Source organism: Antechinus flavipes, chromosome 1, assembly GCF_016432865.1.
Source record: "Antechinus flavipes isolate AdamAnt ecotype Samford, QLD, Australia chromosome 1, AdamAnt_v2, whole genome shotgun sequence".
In the NCBI taxonomy this organism is placed as follows: Eukaryota; Metazoa; Chordata; class Mammalia; order Dasyuromorphia; family Dasyuridae; genus Antechinus; species Antechinus flavipes.
In genome coordinates, this window is record NC_067398.1 from 677,423,691 (window position 1) to 677,443,015 (window position 19,325).

The 19,325-nt window shown below is 40.2% G+C and overlaps 1 protein-coding gene across 3 annotated transcripts in view; it reads left to right on the forward strand.

Annotated features, from left to right (window-relative positions):
* The first annotated feature begins 931 nt into the window (after window positions 1–931).
* The window catches only part of BSG (basigin (Ok blood group)), a 28,563-nt gene continuing 10,169 nt past the window's right edge, over window positions 932–19,325 (forward strand). The window contains exons 1-3 of one of the 3 annotated variants that reach the window (XM_051972433.1): window positions 932–1,167; window positions 10,808–10,964; window positions 16,735–16,817. In XM_051972433.1, coding sequence (XP_051828393.1) covers window positions 1,101–1,167; window positions 10,808–10,964; window positions 16,735–16,817 — 307 coding nt within the window. In that variant the 5' untranslated portion in view covers window positions 932–1,100. The remainder of the gene's footprint in view (window positions 1,168–10,807; window positions 10,965–16,734; window positions 16,818–19,325) is intronic. The other 2 variants (XM_051972431.1, XM_051972432.1) reach the window with 2 other exon arrangements.

Below are 19,325 nucleotides of genomic sequence, written 5' to 3' on the forward strand. Positions count from 1 at the left end.
ATTTAATATCTGTGAACAGAGGGACAAAATGGCCATCTTTAAGATGTTTCTCCCGAGAAGAGAGTCCACCAGCCTTCCTTGTTTAGCAGGAGATTTGTGATAGGTGAGGTGAGCGGGAAGAGTCCAGAGGAAACGTTCACTGGTTCTGCTGCTTTTGATGCCCTGCTGAAAAGCGTCCAATCAGGATGACGCCGATTCAATGCAACCCAACAGCCATTGCTATGGCAAGATAGCCCTTCTGGAAGGGTTCCTGTGGCGATGGAGGCTCCGCCATGCGGGGTTACCCAAGATGGAGAGTCACAATGGAGAGCTCTGACAACGGGTGACTCCCTGGAGAAGGACACGGACAAGAAAACCCCGTGATGATCGGCCTGGCACGCTGTGGTCCGCGGGGCCCCACGGGCGATGGGGAGACAAAGGCTGAGTCTTGGGTGACTGGACAGACACGGCAGGACTTGGAGACAAAGGCTCTGAGTTCCAGTGCTACTCTTGCCACTCACCAGCTATGTGATCGTGGACTATTTATTCCCTCTCCCCTGTTTCCTCATCTGCAACCTAAGGGGGTTGAATTAGATGACCCCTGAATTCTTCTCTAGCTCTCCGATTCAGGTAAGATCTGAGGGGCTTTACAAATAAAACGCGAAAGAATGGAACTGCATTTCGGTTTACTTTGGGAGAGGCTTGAAGCGTGCACAAGCTCACATCTTCTAACCTACCAGGCGCACGTCTCCCGGCTCCGCCCGTGGGCGGGCGCGATGTCACGAGATACGCCTCCCGCTAGTCCCTTCTGCCCGCCTGATCTCCGGAGTCTTGGGCCTGGACTGGAAGGTGATTGGTTGTCAGATGCCAATGTGGGCGGGGCCTCTGGGGCGAGGGGTGGGACTACAGATGCGAGCCCGCCGGTCGGCGTCCGCGTTCCCAGGCGTCGCCTCATTTTCCTCCGTCACCGCGTTTTACGCGTGCGCTCCCGAGCCTGTCTTCCGCCGGCTCTTATAGCGGCCGCGGCCGGAGCCCTGGAGGGATTGAGTGACCGAGCAGCGACCTAGCGAACGGAGACGTGGGCCGGCAGCTCGAAGTCTTCGGGACACCGACGTCGCAACATGGGGGCCCCGCTGTTGTGGCTGCTGGGGACCGTGTTCCTCTGTGCGCGGGCCACCTCCGGAACCGGTGAGCGGGGCTGGGGCAGCCTGGGGTCCCCACGGCCCGGGCTCGGGGACCGTTGGAGGTTGAGGGAATTCAAGCAGGGCTCGGGGTGACGGACTCGGGCTGAGGTGTTGAGGTTCTGAGGCCCCCGGGGAGGGCTGGAAGATTGAGACTCAAGGGTCCGGAGGGGGGGGTGCTAGCTGGGGGAAGCTCAAGGGTTCGGAGGGGATGGGGGAGGGACGGGTGCAGCTTGGGGGCTTGAGGCCCAGGGTTCGAGGGGGAGGGGTGCAGGCTAGGGAATTGAAACTCAAGGGGCCTGGAGGGAGAGGGAGAGGTGCAGACTTTGGGATTGAGACTCAAGGGGCCTGGGGGGAGGGGTGTGTAGGCTGGGGACCTGAGGTTCGAGGGGCCCGGTGGGAGGGGTGTAGGCTAGAAAATTGAGCCTCCTGGACCGGAGGGTGTGGGCTGGGGACCGGAGACTAGAAGGAGCTCCGTGGAGAAGAGAGGAGCACAGACTGGAGGTTAGAGCCCGGAACGCGAGGGAGAGAGGGAGATTGCTAAGGTTGGGAGCGAAAGGTCCCGGAATTGGGGGCGGGAAGGGAAAGATGAGGCCGAGAAGTAGGGACTCGGTGTGTGTGTGGGGGGGGGGGGGAGGCGGGGCCAGGTTGAGGCTCTGGCTGGGAGGAGGGAGGTGCCCCGGAGAGCTGGGGTCCTAGGGGATTGGGGCGGGGGGGAGGGGGAGGACGAGGGCGCGATGGCGGAGGGAGAGGGCTGGTTAATTGCTGGCCGGAGGTGGAGATGAGATGGTGTGATCTTGAGTTTAGAATAATGGAGTGCTTTGGGGCTGCTGAGGTGGGGCCTCCCCTGTTTGGGAGAACTTGGGGAGAAGTGGAGTTTAGAGTGGGGAAAGCTGAGCAAAGATCTCTTGACATACCGTTTGGCAACTCTAGCTTGTCTCTCCAGGACTCTTGATATTTTCAACCACTTACTGGACTATCTCAGTTTAGGCCCGGAGCTATTCTATTCATCATCTGTTATATAGGGTGGTAAATGTTGGTATAAAGGGAAGGAAATAAATATCTCTTCCTCAGTTTGATTCTGCATTAAAACAATATGGCAATAAAAATTTTAGCTACAAGTTTTGTGGGCTTAATGTTCTACATTGATTCAGAAATTCAGCTTGACTGTCATGCATTAGGGGAAGAGTTTCGGGAAAAAAAAGTGAATCTTCATTGTAAGGTATTTTTCCTTTTTTGAGGTTTAAAACCATAATTTATCATGAATGATAGCAAAATAATAGCACCTGTGTATTGTACATCCACATGGAAGATTTGGAATATAGCTGTAACTTTGGAGGGTTTTCATAAAGCCCTTTTTCTACAAGAACTGTGAATTGCAAGTATTACTGTTCCCATTATAAAGAAAACTGAATCTCAAGGTGAGGGAGTAATCTGCTGTTCAAGGTCATATAGCTAGTAAATGTTGGAACTGGAAAATTCCTGCCTTCCACTTAAATGTTTTTACCATAACACTATGCTGTAATTTCTGTTTCTAATGTTTAATTTTAGTATTCTAATTATTACTGTTTCTAATTATCTTTTTTCCCCACTCAGTTCCTTTTCTTTATTTCATAATTAAAAACTATTCCAATGCTCCTTGTCCTGGATACCTGTGAACCAAGATGAGATCAACAAAAAGGTTGCACCTTTATTTCCATTTATTATAGCCCTGGAAACAAAAGCTTTCCAATGATAGAGGTTTTACTCTTGTATAAATTCACTTTTAACTTCAGGTTGTGTGCTATTTTTGCCACATGGGTTTGTTTTTAATGAAATTTTATTTTCATTTATCAAGCATTTGTTTTCCCCCATCTCTTCAAGAAAATAAAAATTTATTAACCTTGTAACAAATGAGCATAGTCAAGCAAAATAAATTCCCATGTTTGTGTTCAACAGTGTTTCATTCTGCTATATTAGTTCATCATCTCTGTTAGAAGTTAGGTTGTCTGATGTCATGGTTATTCATTGTCTTGACTACTTTTTTTAAATCTTTCAAAGTTGTCATAATATTAATGTTATGTAGTACAAATTATTCTGGTTCTTCTCACTTTTTTACATCAGGGGTTCTTAAAATTTTTCCACTCAATTCCTTTTCACTCAATGAATTTTTACATCACCCTGAGTATATATACATGTAATTATATGGGCATATAAATCAGTCATTTGCTGATGATAATTTTGTGACATCTCTTCCCCATATTCAGTTCCTTTATCCCACATGGGGTCTCAACCCACAGTTTAGGTTTCCCTCCCTCATTTTATACAGGAGTATGCCGTTACATGAAAATACTACTCTTTGTTCAGCCATTCTTCAGTTAATGGGCTCCTCTGAATTTCCAGCTTTTTGCCCTTAGCAAAATCTGCTATAAATATTTCCTATTGTGTTATTGACTTATGTTTTGTGCCATAGTCGAACAGCTTGCAATTTCAGGAAAGAGAAAAAAATTTTCATTCCATTTGAATATTTTCCCCTTCTTGAGTTGGTTCATCTGCTTTTTATTCCCTTCCTCACCTCAGGGAAAATTAAAATTTAGTCCATTTAATTGATGGAGGATGGGGGTGGGTGAGGACTTGGGCACTCAGTACTTGGGGGTTTGAGGGTCAAGAGAGTGCTTGTTAGGGTCAGATTGCTTTGAATCAGTTTGATTTTTTTTTTTTTTTTTTTTTTGCAATAGCTGAAATGCCAAAAAGAGAAAATTTCTTGATCCTACTTTCAATCTTGTTTTTGTGTCTCTCTTTCTCCCCATCTCACCCCCATTTGTTTTTTGCTCTAATCTTGCAATGTAGTCAACTCCTACTAGTTTTCTTTAGGTGAATTATTTTCCTTTTCTACAAAGAATTAAAGAATTCTTTGAGGGGAAAATTGAGGGGAATCTTAGAAGTCATTTTATCCCTCTTGCTGACTAATCCTGACTTTGGCTGCCAGGTATTACAGATGGTTTAGTATCTCACATTCCTTTTTGTCATGGGGGTTTATGGGGAGAAGGCCAGAATAGGATTGTTAAATATATTTGAAGCTTCCTTTATCCTCATATCTACCTCTATTGGTATAATTTAGTCAGTTTTCTAGGAAGGAGCTTTGTATTATATCTGAAAGATGTAGGGCTGTGCTTCAAGGGAGCAGAGGGTATGGAGTTTGGTTTGTTTTCCCTATCTCAGTTAAACTTTGGTTACAATCCAAGCTCTCTGGGTGCTTTCTTCCCCTGGAGCAGCAGGTAGTATCTGTTTGTAGGTGAAGGTGACTTTACTTAGGTCATATGGTTTCCTTAGAGTAGAGGATCAAGGGGCAGTAGTAGAGTTTTAACTTTTAGACTGATTTTGGAAAAGAAATTTACACATTCCTAGTGCTCCTAGTTGCTGGGGAACTTTATACCCTTTGTACTCTGTTAACATTATCCAAGCTATAGTTGTATACTGTTTGTGGTTGGTAGTGATTTATTGCTTCAAGGATCCTGTAAAGCCAGGCTTGGATCATTGTAAATTCTTCCTGAATAGTGATAAATGGTGTACAGTAAATACTTCCTACAGATTTCTCAAATTTTCATATGTGTTTTCCATAATATCTTAGGTTAAAAGATATTATTTAGCTGATGGTTAATATAATCCTTCATTTTATAGATAAGAAAATTTAGGCCGAGAGTTTTTATGACTTGCCAAAGTCATATGATGAATTAGTAAAAAGTAGGATTAAAACCCAGGACTCTTAGTTAAAAGCGTTTGTTAAGCACGATCTTGTGTTGGGCATTTTGCTAAGTTCTGGGGATACAAAGAAAGGAGTTTCTTCGAGGAGCTTACACTTCTAATGTGGGGGGGCAACATGCCAACAACTTGGGCAATTTCAGAAGGATGATACATTAATGGAGACCTGATAAGATTTCTTGCAAAAAGTGGGGTTTGGCTAAGATGGGAAGGAAGTCAGGAGTCTGAGATATGGAATAGAAATAATGAGAAAGGAATGGGCACTTCGCTAAATGCTTTACAAATATTATCTCATTTAATCCTCACAGCATTCCTTTGAGGTATATGATGGGGAAGAACTTTTCAGGCATGGAAACAGCCAGTGCAAACCCAGAGTCTGGAGGTGGAATGTCTTGTTCCAGGAATAGCAAGAAGGCTGCTGTCATTGGATTGTAGATTGTGTGGAAGAGGGAGGGTGCTGGTAAGGGTGGGGATGGGGCTGTAGGATGAGGTGTAAGGAGGAGCCAGATTAAGGAAGCCTCAAAAGCCCAGGGAAATTTAATTTGATTCTGTGGATGATAGGGAACTACTGAAGTTAGGACATGGGGAGTGACATGCACTTCATGAAGCTCATTTGGACAACTGAGGGGAGGATGGACTGGCATGGGGAGAGAGCTGGACCAGTCATCAGGTGAAGTGTATAGACCCTGGTGATGGCAGTTTCAGAGAAAGAAAGGAGGAGGATGAGAAATTGCAAAATGTAGGATTAACAGGACTCTGCCCACTTTGGTTTTTTTGTGCTGAAAAGCTCTTCTCTGAGCAGCTTGTAGACATCTAGAAGCCGGCCAGCATTCTCTATTATGAATGCGACCTTGGGCTTGTTTTCTTCAAAGGGATCCTTTTTTTTTTTTTTTTTTTTTTTAGGACCATATCCAGTTGCTTCTAATGTTTGGTGTTTGCTTGTACAGAAGCATCTCTAATTATTTTTGGACCAAGGCAAAACTAGATACAGAAATAATCCAGGTGCTGGACTTGGCAGATAGGAGACCTAAGTTAAAGCCTGACCTCCATCAGGAACTACCTTGGACAAATCAGTTCACCTGTTTGCCTCAGTTTCCTCAACTGTAAAATGAAGGTCATAATAGTACCTACCTCTTAAGGTTGTTGTGAGGCCAGGATGATGTGATAATTGTCAAGTGCCTAGCCCAAACCTGGCAGGTATTAGGTGCTATATCAATGCCAGCTATTAGATAGTTGAGAACTGATTAGTATTAATCTGCTAACAGAAGCTGGCTGCTTCACTGACTCCAGGAGACTGTTATAGAATCTCTTGATTGATTTGGAATGAAATCTGTGAAAGGCTTAAAGCCTTGATTCTCTTGAACCCTTGAGCATTCACTTTGTAGATTGTGACTTATCTACTACCAGACCCTTTCTCACCCATCAAAATATTTGTGCAGGCTCACTTGTATGTATGTGAGGTGGAATATCGCCAAGTCCTTTGATCCTTCTGTTCCCCTTCACACATCCTCAGCTGAACTTGACATAGCTTGATCTCATTCCAAATCTGTATTTCTTTGCTCATCCTGCTGTATATACATACCTCAGGCCTGGGATAGTTGCCTTGCTTCCCTTAGTTTCTTCTCTGCCTTCTTCATGCAACAATAACAAAATTACCTTTCGAAATCCTGAAGCCGTAGCATTTCTAAGGCCCAGTTCTAATTCCACTTCCTCGATGAAGCTTTTCTTGCTTCCTTGCTCTTCACTTTCCATATATCACGCCAAGTTGAAAATGATTCCTTCTTCCTTAGTTATCTTAACACATATAGCTTTGATCCTTTTGTCTTATTTCTGTATCCTGCTCCTTTCCTATCAGCTCAGAAGGAAGAAGCCATATTTTATTCATCTTTATTGTATTCGGAGAGACAAATAATGTATTGCATGTAGAAGATATTTAATGCTTATTTAATTGAACTGATTAACATTTGATTTCTTGAAATTAATTCACTTTGCACCTCTTCCCTCAACTTTTCCCCCACCCCTTCCTATGGAGCAGTCAAATACATAATCAGACTTTTGTCTATGGCTCAAGGTTCATCTGGTTTTATGGCTTCAGGCAGCATTCCTTGGGGGACATAAAAGAAAAAGAAAATGAGCTTAAGAACTCCATTTTTGCTTAGCCCAGACAATGAATGGCTCACTCAGAGAGCATAGATCTCTTCATCCTTGACAGCTGTTACACAAAGTTTATAAACTCAGTTCCTCAGATGAACTGTGGCTTTGCATCTTGGGCTTCCTGGTATGCTGCTATTAGCCTTTAGGGCTGTACTTCCTGGACAGGACTTGGAACATTGCATGTACATACACTATTGATTTTGTAATTTCTGAAAATTTTAGCTTCTTCTGGGTTATTTGAGTTGAAATGAGATTTTGTTGTTGTTCTAATGGCACCATTGGAAATTCCCAGCCCCAAGCAACTCTTTAAGGATTCAGAAATTTCTTTGGTTTCTAAATGAATGACAGCTTGCTATTTTCAGATGGCTTCCTGGGTACTCAAGCCCCTTAACCCAATGTGTTGGTCAGAATCATTGTTGCTAACAAGCCTTAGATTGAAGGTCAGGAGGCCTGGGTTCTTGCTTTGTTTTTACAAATAAGTGACCAGGTGACCTTTGGCAAATCCTGGATTCTGTCTTGATAGCTGCCTCAGACTGAGCAGGAGCTGGTGGAGGTTTGCTTAGTAAGACAGTGAAGCTTGATGTTTTTGTCATATACTTAATTGGAACATCTATTAATGGCTGTTGGATTGCGGTAAATTACTATACCTGGCCAGGTACCAAGTTTGTATTTTGTGCTAGTTCTTTATCTTTTCTGGACTTTGTTACAGTGATTAGTTTAGATGTAATTACTTGGGCATTCTTTACTTTTAAGCTGCAGCTTGGACAATAGGAAACATTGTGATCACAGGAAGACACTTGAATTTCATTTAATACCTGTCAGGAACTGATATAATTATAGATACTAGTGACTTTTTGGTAATGTTTGCCTTACATGATGTCTTTAGAAGTACATTTGGATAGTTTAGATTTTAGAATAATGTGCCAAAGTAACCTGATATATCTAGGGAGGAAAGAAAGGATACTTAAATTTATAAAACTAAGAACTTCTATTCTGCACTTTTTTTTTTCTTTTCTCAACACCTATTTTTTCACCCTTGACTAAAGTGGTCTGATGCAAACACACAGCAACAGCAGTAGGTAAAGACAAGTGTGAAGCTGCTGTTTTTTGTTATTTGCAGTCATTAGTCTTTTTAAAATTATTCACAAAAAAGTTGTTCAAAACTATGTTCCCTAGTTAGGGAAATGTATTTTTTTTGCTTTGTATTCTTTTCTTGAGAATGGTTCGTTAACTTTTGTCACTTTGTGAGAAGGTTCATCCAAATTTGTAAAATATTTCTATTTCTAAAATACAACAATTGATTTAGTTAAATTTGATAAATAAAAAGCAACTTTTGGACGTCAAAATAGTGGGTAACTAAGAAGCAACAAAATGCATCTGTACCGTCAAAATAATGGTGATAATCCAAGTGTCTAGACTGTTTTACAGGGATGACATGTCATAGAGATATTGTTGATCCTTAACCTCTCTGAGATAGGTAGGACAGATAAAGTTCTCAGTTAGAAATGAAAATCTAAGATTCAGAAGCAAAGTGACTTATCCAAAGTCCCCATAGCCAGTGAAAAACTGGGCCCAACTCTTCTGAGTCCTGATTCCACTGCCCTTTCTTTGTCACATTGCTCTTTAGAAAGAATGACCACACCTGCAAAACAATTTTTTTAAAATGGAGATTATGTTAATCCTCCGGTTCATCCACTCATAATTTATGAGAATTAGGGCAGGGATGCAGGTGTTCCCCAGGCCAGGGAATTTCCAGTATTTTGGATCTTGGGACATAATTCCTTTGCATTCGTTAGTATGGGAATTAGATTTAGAGAATTGGCTTTCTTTGAGTTGTTTTTTTGTCCTTTTTTTTTCCTTTTAAACTAACATTTGCAATAATACCTCTTCGACTCATAGCTGGCTTTATAAAATCACCACTATCCAAAAAGAAATTGGTGGAGGACAGTGTGGAATTACACTGTGAGGCAATTGGCAGCCCCATCCCAGAGATCCAGTGGTGGTTTGAAGGAAACGAACCTTATGAGGCCTTCTCCCAGCTGTGGGATGGTGCTCGGCAGGACCGCGTCAGAATACATGCCACCTACAATGAGCTTTCTGCCAGCACTGTCATCGTCTCTAACCTCACAGTCAGCGACTCGGGCACATATGAGTGTCGGGCCAGCAACGACCCTGACCGCAACCACTTGTCGAGGAGCCCCAAAGTCAAGTGGGTTCGTTCCCAGGCGAACGTAATTGTCGTCGAACGTGAGTGGCCAGGCTGAAGCACTTGACCAGACTCCGCATCTCTCTGGATGTCTAAAGTTTGCAGTGCACCACCTCCCACCTCTGCCCCGTGGCTTTCTGAAAGCCCATTGTCCCTCCTCACTTCCCTGCTTTGGCTTTGTAGACCTGAGAAACTTTTTTCCTCCTGTGAGTCTCCCTCTCGTTCCCTTACCACTGAGGCCCTGCTCAAAAAGGGTTGTGTGACTTTGATATAAAATGCTTCTGACTATCTTGTGCTGGATTCCAAAGGCCTAGAATGGTTCCATGCCCAAGTCCTGTTCTGTGTTTGCAGATTTCAGAGTCTTGATTCTTCTGTTTGAGGGCTCTGTTTTAATTACTAGCAAACTCCTTTTGTTTTTTCTTCTATGAATACTTTGCCTTACATTCAAAGGAATCCTGCCTTTTCCCAGATGATACAACCATTTTTGAAGTGGCCATTTCTGTGTTACACTAGTAGATCATAGTTCTTGGTGTTGTAAACCAACCTTGCATACAGAGCTGAAAGTCTAGGTTTTGAAGCAGGGGGAGTTTTCCTAGTATTGGAGCTATTCTAAAAATAGGTTACTGCTTTGGGAACATTGTACACTTTGAATCTTATTTGATTTCCTAAGACAGCTTTTTGATATTCAAAGCTGTTGTAGTCAAATGACTTAAAATGTTCTCTTGGCCAATAATGCCAGCTCAAAGGTGGGGCTGTGCCAAAGTGGCCAAAACAAAAAACATTTTTCAGCCCTGTATGAACAGTTTGTTGGGTAGCACCAGGGTGACCTGGGCATAACAGGATGGTAGATGTGTATGTTATAGTGATCATTTGTGGGGAAAGTTTAGCTTCAACTTAAGGACTTTTTTTTTTTTTTAAATTTAAAAAAAATCTTGAGTTTGAGAGCAAAGACAATTTTTAGTAATAATTAAAACTGATACTTAATGCTTTATGAAGTACTTTGCATATTCTTAATTTGATCAACATAACAGTCATTTAAGGCACTTAGAGCTGGTGTCATTTCACACATGAGAAGTGAGCTGGGTCCCATTTTCATGTTAGGTTAATTTTAAGAGTTTCTAAATCTAAAATAAAATAGATGTATGGCTATTAACATATTGCGAACAAGGATATATTAGAGATATAAGTAAAATTCCTTCAGAAAGGACTCAGATTTACTTGGGGATTAAGGTTTTTTTCTTGAGGATATACCTACTAATAGAACGACTAGAAATGCTATCTGCCTATGAAGAAAATAGTTTTTTATATGGTCTCTATTCAATACTTAGGTGTCTCAGAGTTCAGCAATGTCCATTTTTCTCTCTTGCTCCATAAAAGTAGAAAACTATAAAAAATTAATAGGGGATGAGCAGGTAAGAAGGAAAGTGGGAGAAAAGAGAAAAAAAAGCTTTAAATTTGACTAGATCGTGGTTTATTCCGCCTCCCCCCCTCCAATTCTTTAAAAAAAAAAAATCTCACTTTTTCCTTTTCTTTTGTAAAAATGTAGGAAGTCACGTTTGGACGGCTGTCGATGTTTCTGCTCATAGAACACTGCTGACCTGTAAATTGAATAAAACTTCAACTCAAATTGAGGGTCATCGTTGGCTGAAGGGTGGCAAAGTGTTGAAAGAAGATACATCGGATAGTACAGTCACAGAATATGAGTAGGTATTTCTTAAAATTAATCTTGCTACAGAGGTAATGTTTCTGTGTTCTGTTTTTTTTTTTTAAAGTTGTAAATAAATATCTTTAAAACCTTCCAAAATAATCTATTCCTAAACCCTTTAAATTCATCATCCATCTCATACGCACCATGGATAAGAATGACTGTGTGGCTGGTCCTGGAAGTTGAGGTTATTGAGCAAGGAAATGAAAGGAGAAGGCAGGGGACCAAAAAATTTCTTGGTTTTCAGAGTAATACCAGCTTCTCTACCAAATCCATACCTGAAGCATCTTGGAAAACCACTGTCTTTTTTTTTTTTTTTTTTTTAAACAGATTGACTTAAGCCATCCTGCCCATTCTTTTTAAAAGTTGAGCAATTTTGGTCAGTTTTTAATACGCACCTGCTAGGTCCAAGCACTGGATCTAGTTTGACTGGAGTTTCTCATCTTTAAATCAGGGGTTGTCAGCATGAAAAGAAGACCAACAAGTTTTATTGTAGGGGATAGTAAAACTTCAGCCAGATCATAGGCTATATATATTGACTTGAAGTATCCAGTTGAAACACCTCAGAGTCTGTCCAGCTATCCCTGTGGACAGGGTAGATATGTTAGACAATAACAAAGTGAGGTAAAATTGGAACTAGTTGAATGACTGGATCCAAAGAAGAGTCATTAATAATTGTCTGCTTGAATCATGTCTCTTTCTAACAGTGATTTGGATAAAAAGTATAAGTGACATGCTCATCAGATTTGCAGATGACAGAAAACTGGAGATTCCAAAAGACTGGTGTTATCACTGAGCTCTTAAGGATTTTGTAGATAATGGCTAACAGAAGAGCTAACTGTATTTTGGGGTTACATTGAGAATCATCATATCCCTGACAAGGGAACACCTAGAATATAGTGTTCATTTCTGGCAGCTCCATTTTAAGGAGACTTTGGTGAGCTGTGTGATCAAGTTAGTGAAGGGTCTAGAGATCATAAGAAGATTTGGTTGGAGAAATTGGATATATTTAACCTGGAGAAGAAAAAAGACTTAGAGTTGGCATGAGAGCTGCTATCAAGTATTTGAAGGACTGTGTTACAGAAAAAGAATTAGACTTGTTTTGCTTGGCTCTGGGGACAGAGTTAGGGACAATGGAAAGACGCAGATCCAGCTGTGTAAAAAACTGATCTACCTAAGGAGAACAATGGTTTCACTATCACAGAAGTCTTCAAACAAAGGTGGAATAACTACACATTGTTCATAGTATAGAGCAAGTTCTTGTTCTGGGACAGTAAGAATTGGGTTTGTGAAGTCCTTTTCATCTGAAATTCTGTATCTGGGCTGTTAAAAATTATTTTTAATTATTTTTAAATTGGAACAGCGAATTCAGTCACTGCTTTCAGTATTGGTGAGGCCAGTCCTTTAAGAGTCAATCCTATTTTTAGTGTTTTATTTGATCTATATTGATCTGAATTCTCTTTCCAGTGAAATACCCCCCCAGTCCTGATCTTAGTTCCTGCGATTGTACATATGGAATCTTTCCCCTTGACCAACTTTCTGGATATTTGAAGACCACAAATGTGTTAAATGTGTCTGGTTTTTTAACCATTCCTCACAGAATATGGTTTAACGTTCCTTCCACATTCCAGGCTTCCACATTTCAGTTTTCTTTATTGATATAACTCTAGAGCTTTACCATGGACCAAACTTTTTAAGTACCTGGAAGGATTTGAGCTTTATGTGTCCATGTGTCTTTTCTAAGCTGCTAAGAAATGTGAGGTTTAACACTGCTGAGTGCCCTCTCAAGTTTTGTACTGTTCCTTTCAGCTGAGGGCCTTGCTTCTTACTTGACTGAGAAATTATAAGCTATTTGCCCTGAGTTCCCTCTTCTCATAAACACTGGATATCGTCCCTCACCCCTTTTTCCTTTCTTTGGGTCTCTTATGAGGTACATCTCTCTCTCTTTTTTTTTTTTTTAAGCTTTTTGTTTTCAAAATATATGCAGAGATAATTTTCAACATTTCATCCTTGTAAAATCTTGTGTTCCAAATTTTTTCCTTTCCCTTATTCCCCTCCCTTAGATGCCAATTGTGCAATTCTTCTATACACATTTCCACAATTATCATGGTGGTGCCTCATCTCTTCCACTCAAGTCAGTCCTCCTTATATGCACCTTAATTCCTTTTTCTGTCTTCTCCAATAAATTGTCTTCCTGCTTCCGCCACAACCCTTCTCTCTATAATTTTCACCTCACTATCTGCCCAAGTCTTCTTTATCCTTTAAAAAAATTTTCCTTCAACTGTATCATCCTTTTTTAATTATCATCCTACATTTCTCTTTTTAGTTGAAAGCCTGGGGAGGGGGCGGGGAAGATCCCTTTTGGTGTCGAGGACACGGAAGAACAATGGAAAACATACTGGATCTGAAGCTAGAGGCACTGGGTTCAGATATCACCTTTGACACTTTCTGCTACTCCCTCTGTGATCTTGGGCCAACCACAACCTCTTCAACCCCAGTTTCCTCACTTCTCCAATGAAGGCATTAGCCTTAGATGGCCTCTGAAATCCCCTCTGGCTCCAGATCTGGTAATAAGCTGTGATCCTTTACTGTCTCACAGATCACTATGTAATTGTAGTTTAAAGCTCCCTTCTGAGCTCTAGTCTTTCTGCAGTTGGCCCTATTGGCTCCTGTGAATTTAATTATCTTTTCTATAATTTCCCGCCATAGTCTATTCTGAGCTTCTGTTCCCCATTACCAACTAATGATTGCATAATTCTTACTAGTTGTCCCATTGGCATCTTGAATTTAGCCTGTCCAAAATAGAACTAATTATCTTTTCCTTGATTCCTTCCTGTTTCTCTCCTTTTTTTTTCCCCCCAAGGTTAGCAATTCATTTATTACATAAACTACACACAGGTACAGACATTCACCCGTTATATAGTCTAAAAGAGAAATTTTTTTTATTGTTATTATAGCTTTTTATTTAGAAGTTATATGCATATAATTTTATAGCATTGACAATTGCCAAACCTTCATGTTTCTCTTGAGCACCACCAGTCATGCAGGTTCAGAGCCTTGGTGTCAACCTTGACTTCTCATTTTGAGGGAATGGGGAGTGGATGTGAAGTAATAGGGTTAAGTGACTTGCCCAGGGTCACATAGCTAGGATGTTTTGAGGCTGAATTTGAACTGAGGTCCTCCTGACTCTGGGCTGGCACTCTAGCTCCCCAACTTCTCTCACTCAGCACACAGCATGTGTTCATTCTGTTGCCAAATCTTTCTCTTTACCACATCTTTTGTATTTGACTTCTTTCCATAGACATGGAAATTTGCCTTGCTTTTCTTCATGCATGTTATTGCTTTTCTGTGCTTTGGCACACATGGTCCCTTTCCACTAGAATATCTTCTTCCTTATCTCTATCTCTTAGATTTCCTACTCTGATTTTTCCTAATCTCTGTAGCTGCTATGATTCTTCCCTTCAAAAATCAAATAGCTACTTTACATATTCTTAGAAGTATATGTGTGGTCTCCCTTGATAGACTATAAGCCCATTGAGGCTAAGTACTATTTCATTTTTCCTTCTGGTATCCCTAGTGTCTACCTTAGTACTTAAAACAAAATAAATGCTTAATAGTTAGTGATTGGTGTAGAAAGGGATTTTGGCTCAGTGGGACAACCCAAAGAAAGCTTGAAAGTAAACTCTTGACCTTAATCTTGTTGATGGTATGCATTGTTGCCATTTTGAGGATTTGGGAGTAATTTGTCTGTGCTACTCTGGAAATCTGTATTTCCAGTTAAACCTCTCATAGTTAACATTCCCAAATGTGAATAGCTATTTTGTAGAATGGCAAGAGCTGGGCCTATTAATGGGAGTATTAGCCCATTAAAATACCATAATAATAAGCTTTTCCTTCTCATTACTATCGGTTCCAGCTGATGTTCAGATCCAAAGCGACCTGCCTTTGAGTAGAAGAGTTGATGGGTTTCACTCCTTCTCCTCCTCCCTCCCTTCCCATGGCAACAGGGAAGCAAAATGAGGATTAAAGTATTTATAACCTGGCCTTCCTCCCATGACCTCAATTCCTCAGCTGAGTGGCTTTTGGGAAGGGGGCAACATAACCATCTGGTAGAATTAACAAACAAATCATTGTGATCAGTGTTGTGACATAAAAGATTCGGGTCCTTACAGCGAAGGGCCTTGGAATTACAGAATCAAATGTGTTTTTTTGTGGGGTTTTTTTCTCAATAGTATTTTTCCAAATACATGTAAAGAATAGCTTCAACATTCATTTTTGTAAGATTTTGGTTTCCAGATTTTTCCTCTTTCTCCCTTACCTCCCTCCCTAAGACAGCAAGACTGAATCATATTTTTTTAAAGAATGGCTACCTAGTATGTTGAATTCTGTCATGTCAAATACTCCAAAAGTTTTTAGGGGTTTTACTTGAAATTTAAACAGTAAAGTTTTTGGCTGGTCATAGAGAAAGTAACTTAATTTTTCTTATCTATAGCAGGAAATAAGAAGAGCAATATTGGTCATTCATGGAGTGAATGAAAAGTGTTCTTAGTTTAGAGGGCTAGTTAATTAATTGGCTGAAAGGCCTATATTGGTTTTCAGTCCTGTAGCCCAAGGAAAGTGATTAGAAGCAGGATGGTCACCAGCACTGATGTAGTTCTCCAAAGATTGCAAAACTTTTTACATGCCGTATCCCAGAGAATACTCACAACAACCTTTTGTAGTAGGATATTTCTGGTACGAACTCCATTTTATAGATGAAGATCTAAGGCTCAGGTCAATTGACTATCTTGTTTTTCTCTATTTCTGACTTTTCATCAATTCAACTTTGCTTTTCCAAATTTTTCTAACTCTCCTTGAAGCACAGCTTGAGTACTCTTTCCTTTTCCTGCCACCCTCCTGCAATCACTTCCTAGTTTACTTTTCATTTATTTGGAAATAATTAACAAATAAATGAAAAGAAATACTTACCTGTATATAATAATCTCTCCCTCTTCCTTCCCCCCTCAAAAAAAATATAAAAATTCACTTGGAGCAAGCATTATTTAATTCTTGCTTTTTGTCTTCCTGCCTAGTACAGAGTTTGTGAGTATCAAAGGCAGGATTTAAAAAATCTTTAATACTCTTAAGGCTAGCACTTTACCATCCAGAAGGTAAGGAGCATTGATGTTTATTTACCATACTGTGCACATTTTTACTGGAGTAGAAATCTACAGCCCTAGCATGTTGGATTTAGAGAATATCTAGCCCAGCTGTTTCCTTTTGTAGATGAAAACACTAAGATGTGGGCTTCCCCAGGGGGAATGCAGCCAGCTTGGGCAGACCTGGGATAAAATTCCATGTCTCTTGGCTCTTGGCTGTGTTGTCTTCTTTTCTTAAAATGTTTGATGAGTTTCTTTAGACTTTTGTCTAGATGGGAAGTACCACTGGGCTTTTCTGCAAGCAAGCAAAAGGGAGCAGCCTAGAATCATAAAACAGTTTGAAAGCCTTTAGAATCAAGGGGATCTTAGAGGCCTTTCTAGAAGATTCTTAATTAGTATAGGAATTTCAAGGGAGCCTTATACCCGGGTAATAGTGCTTTCTTGTTAGAGTTCCACATGGACTCAACTTTTTCTGTTCTTTGGAAAATGGGGGAAATTTATATCACTTTGCTTTCTTGAGTGCGGTACTAACCAGCTAAACTCCCCATGTCTATCTTTTGAGTTCCCCTATAATTGACTGTACCTATCTGTTCTTTACCTTCATCACCTTATATTTGTTTCTTCTTGCAGGGTTTTGTCAGATGATAAATCTGGGGAATATCAATGCGTTTTTCTTCCAGAACTTGCAGGAAAAGCTGATGTACGAGTAAAAGGTAACATCTCTCACTGGACCAGAAAAGTAACCATAAATGTAAAATTTAATTAACTAAATGTTTATCGGAGGTTAAGGGTTGAGAGAATGTGGAAGGAGTCTCTAGGAAGCCAAAGGGAATGTTTTGTAAGGAGTGTAATGAATATTTTTTAAGAAAGTGTTTCAAGCAGATAAATAATGGTATCCTGATGTTTGTAGAGTCCCTACTAAGTGCCCTTTTGGGTAATTCTTCACATGTTTCTGATTCAGATGAAAGGCTAGTTCAGCCCACTGGGAACTCCTACATTGAATCTAAAGCTACCTAGACCTCTGGTATCAAGAAAATAAAATCAAACCTTTAAAAGACTTCAGGAGACCATATGTGAAAATTATTCACATTTTTTAATTAAGAAAAAACTTGGGAGAGTTTTAGAAAAATTGCTTAATGTGCAATGGTGAATTTCTTGTAGAAAACTGAGTAGTAACTCAAGCTTTTATTCTTTCCTAGTAAATAATTGTTACTTTAGAAATAAAGGAACTTATTGTTGGCCATTTTAAATCTAAGCTTTGTCTTATGCATGCACTTATATAGGAATGAATTCTTTAGGAATGCTTTGCAGATGACAAAGTTTAACTTGACTAGGTTCAGTAGCATTCTTTCCTTAGGTGAATTAATGAAACACTGGCAAGATGGAGTAAGACGATTACATGTGTAGAGCAATGCATAAAGCCCTCATTGATCAAAGAGCAAAACCATTAACGAGAAAAGGATTAAGTCTGGCATTTGGGGTATTTCATGTTAGAAGTATATGTACCACTGTTTTACCTGTATTATCTTGTAAAGAACAGAATTATTTTTTGTGAGATTCAGGTACCAGGTGCATAGAGGTAATTGAAGCTAGGGGAGTAAAAAAAAAAAATGCCAAGGGAAAAAGTAAAAGTGGGCCAACAAGAAATCCTTAGAGAAAACCCCCATTAAAGGTTTGGGAAAAACCAAGGCAGAGTAATTAGAGAAGGAAACAAGAAGCAGGAAATGAGGTCTTTGTGCTAAGAGAGGAAAGTCTTTTCAATGGGAGAAAGCAGTCAGGTGTTCTGAAAACTACAGAGAACAAAAACTAAGGATGAAAAAAATTGTGATACTGGCATACTGGAGGCAGAAATCCAGAGTGAAATGCCTCTTTTTTTCCCCTTGTTTTTAATTGGGCTTGATGGGGACAGAGGGAGGAGTGCCAAAAAAAAAAAAAAGAATGAGCCCTTGAAACATTTTTAAGGGAACAGAGGAATTCAGGAGGAGGGGAGACACAAGCAGGATAATTTTGAAAGTAATAGGTTGAATTTATTTTAGTCTTTAAGAAGAAATAGATTTGATTTCATAAATTTCCTTTTTGTGATCTACTTTGTATATGGCAATCTTACTGTTTTTTAATGTTAAGTTCAGGAGTTGGGGTGGAGTAGGTGGGGTAGAAACCATTATACAATTGCTAGACCAAGATTCTGATGGAATCTCACCAGTTCTCACAGTCTTAGGTGAGTCGTAGAGAATAACTACCTCTATATCAAATGACTGAGGACAGTATTGGGATTGCTAGCAAAAAAAAAGAGAAGAGTCTTTATTAGGAATTAGGAATAGAGTAGAATTGCTGAACAGCAGTGAGTGTTTAGCTGAGGTTATATACCAAGAATTTGGCACTAAACTCAATTTACCTTAGAGCACTCATTCTCAACAGCCATATAATAGGACTACAGAAAACTTTTAGGGGTTACTTTTGTGGGTGAAAAAAAAAAGAGAATTTCTCTTATCAGATTTTGCTAAAAGGTCATTGTAGCAAAGGATCCTAGGGTAACTAGTGAATTGTTAAAGTGGCAGACCTTGTGGTCACAGCAGGACATGGAAACAGATGAAGCCAGAAAAGAGGAACAAGATAAAAAATAAAAGATTGTGATTAGGGTTTAGTGTGAGAGGTAGCAAGAAAAGCATATTTGACAGGGGTGGGACACAGTGTTGAAACAGTTAACAAACATTGAGCTTTACTCTGTTTATTCAATCTTGGAAGTGGTGTGATTCTGAGAGCTGGCTGATGAGGTCCAGAGTATGTCCATGTCTGTGTGGCTTAAGATAGAGAAGTAAAAAAAAACATTGAAATGCCCACAGATGATGGGAAATGGTGACCTAGATTCATTTAAAAGTTAACCTGGAAATTAGTAGATGCCCAGCCACAAGGTATTAACTGGAGAGAGTACAGTTGGGTGAGTGGACCTTGAAAGAGGAAAGGCATCCAGTTTTAGAAAATGATTTAGAGGAGGTAGTGAGGAACAAGGAGTATAGATTGCCTGCCCCTTCTGGTCCTATGTGTGTTGAGGCAAATGGAAACAATGAGTGTTCAATACTAGGAAGGATTGACACAAATGAGGGATTCTCTGAGGAGACCCACACTTCTCTGTTGACTTGAAGCAGGAAGATGAATGTTGGTTGAAAAATTGGAGGGTGTATGGTTAAGGAAAAACAAACCGAAAGAAACTTTTGAGAAAT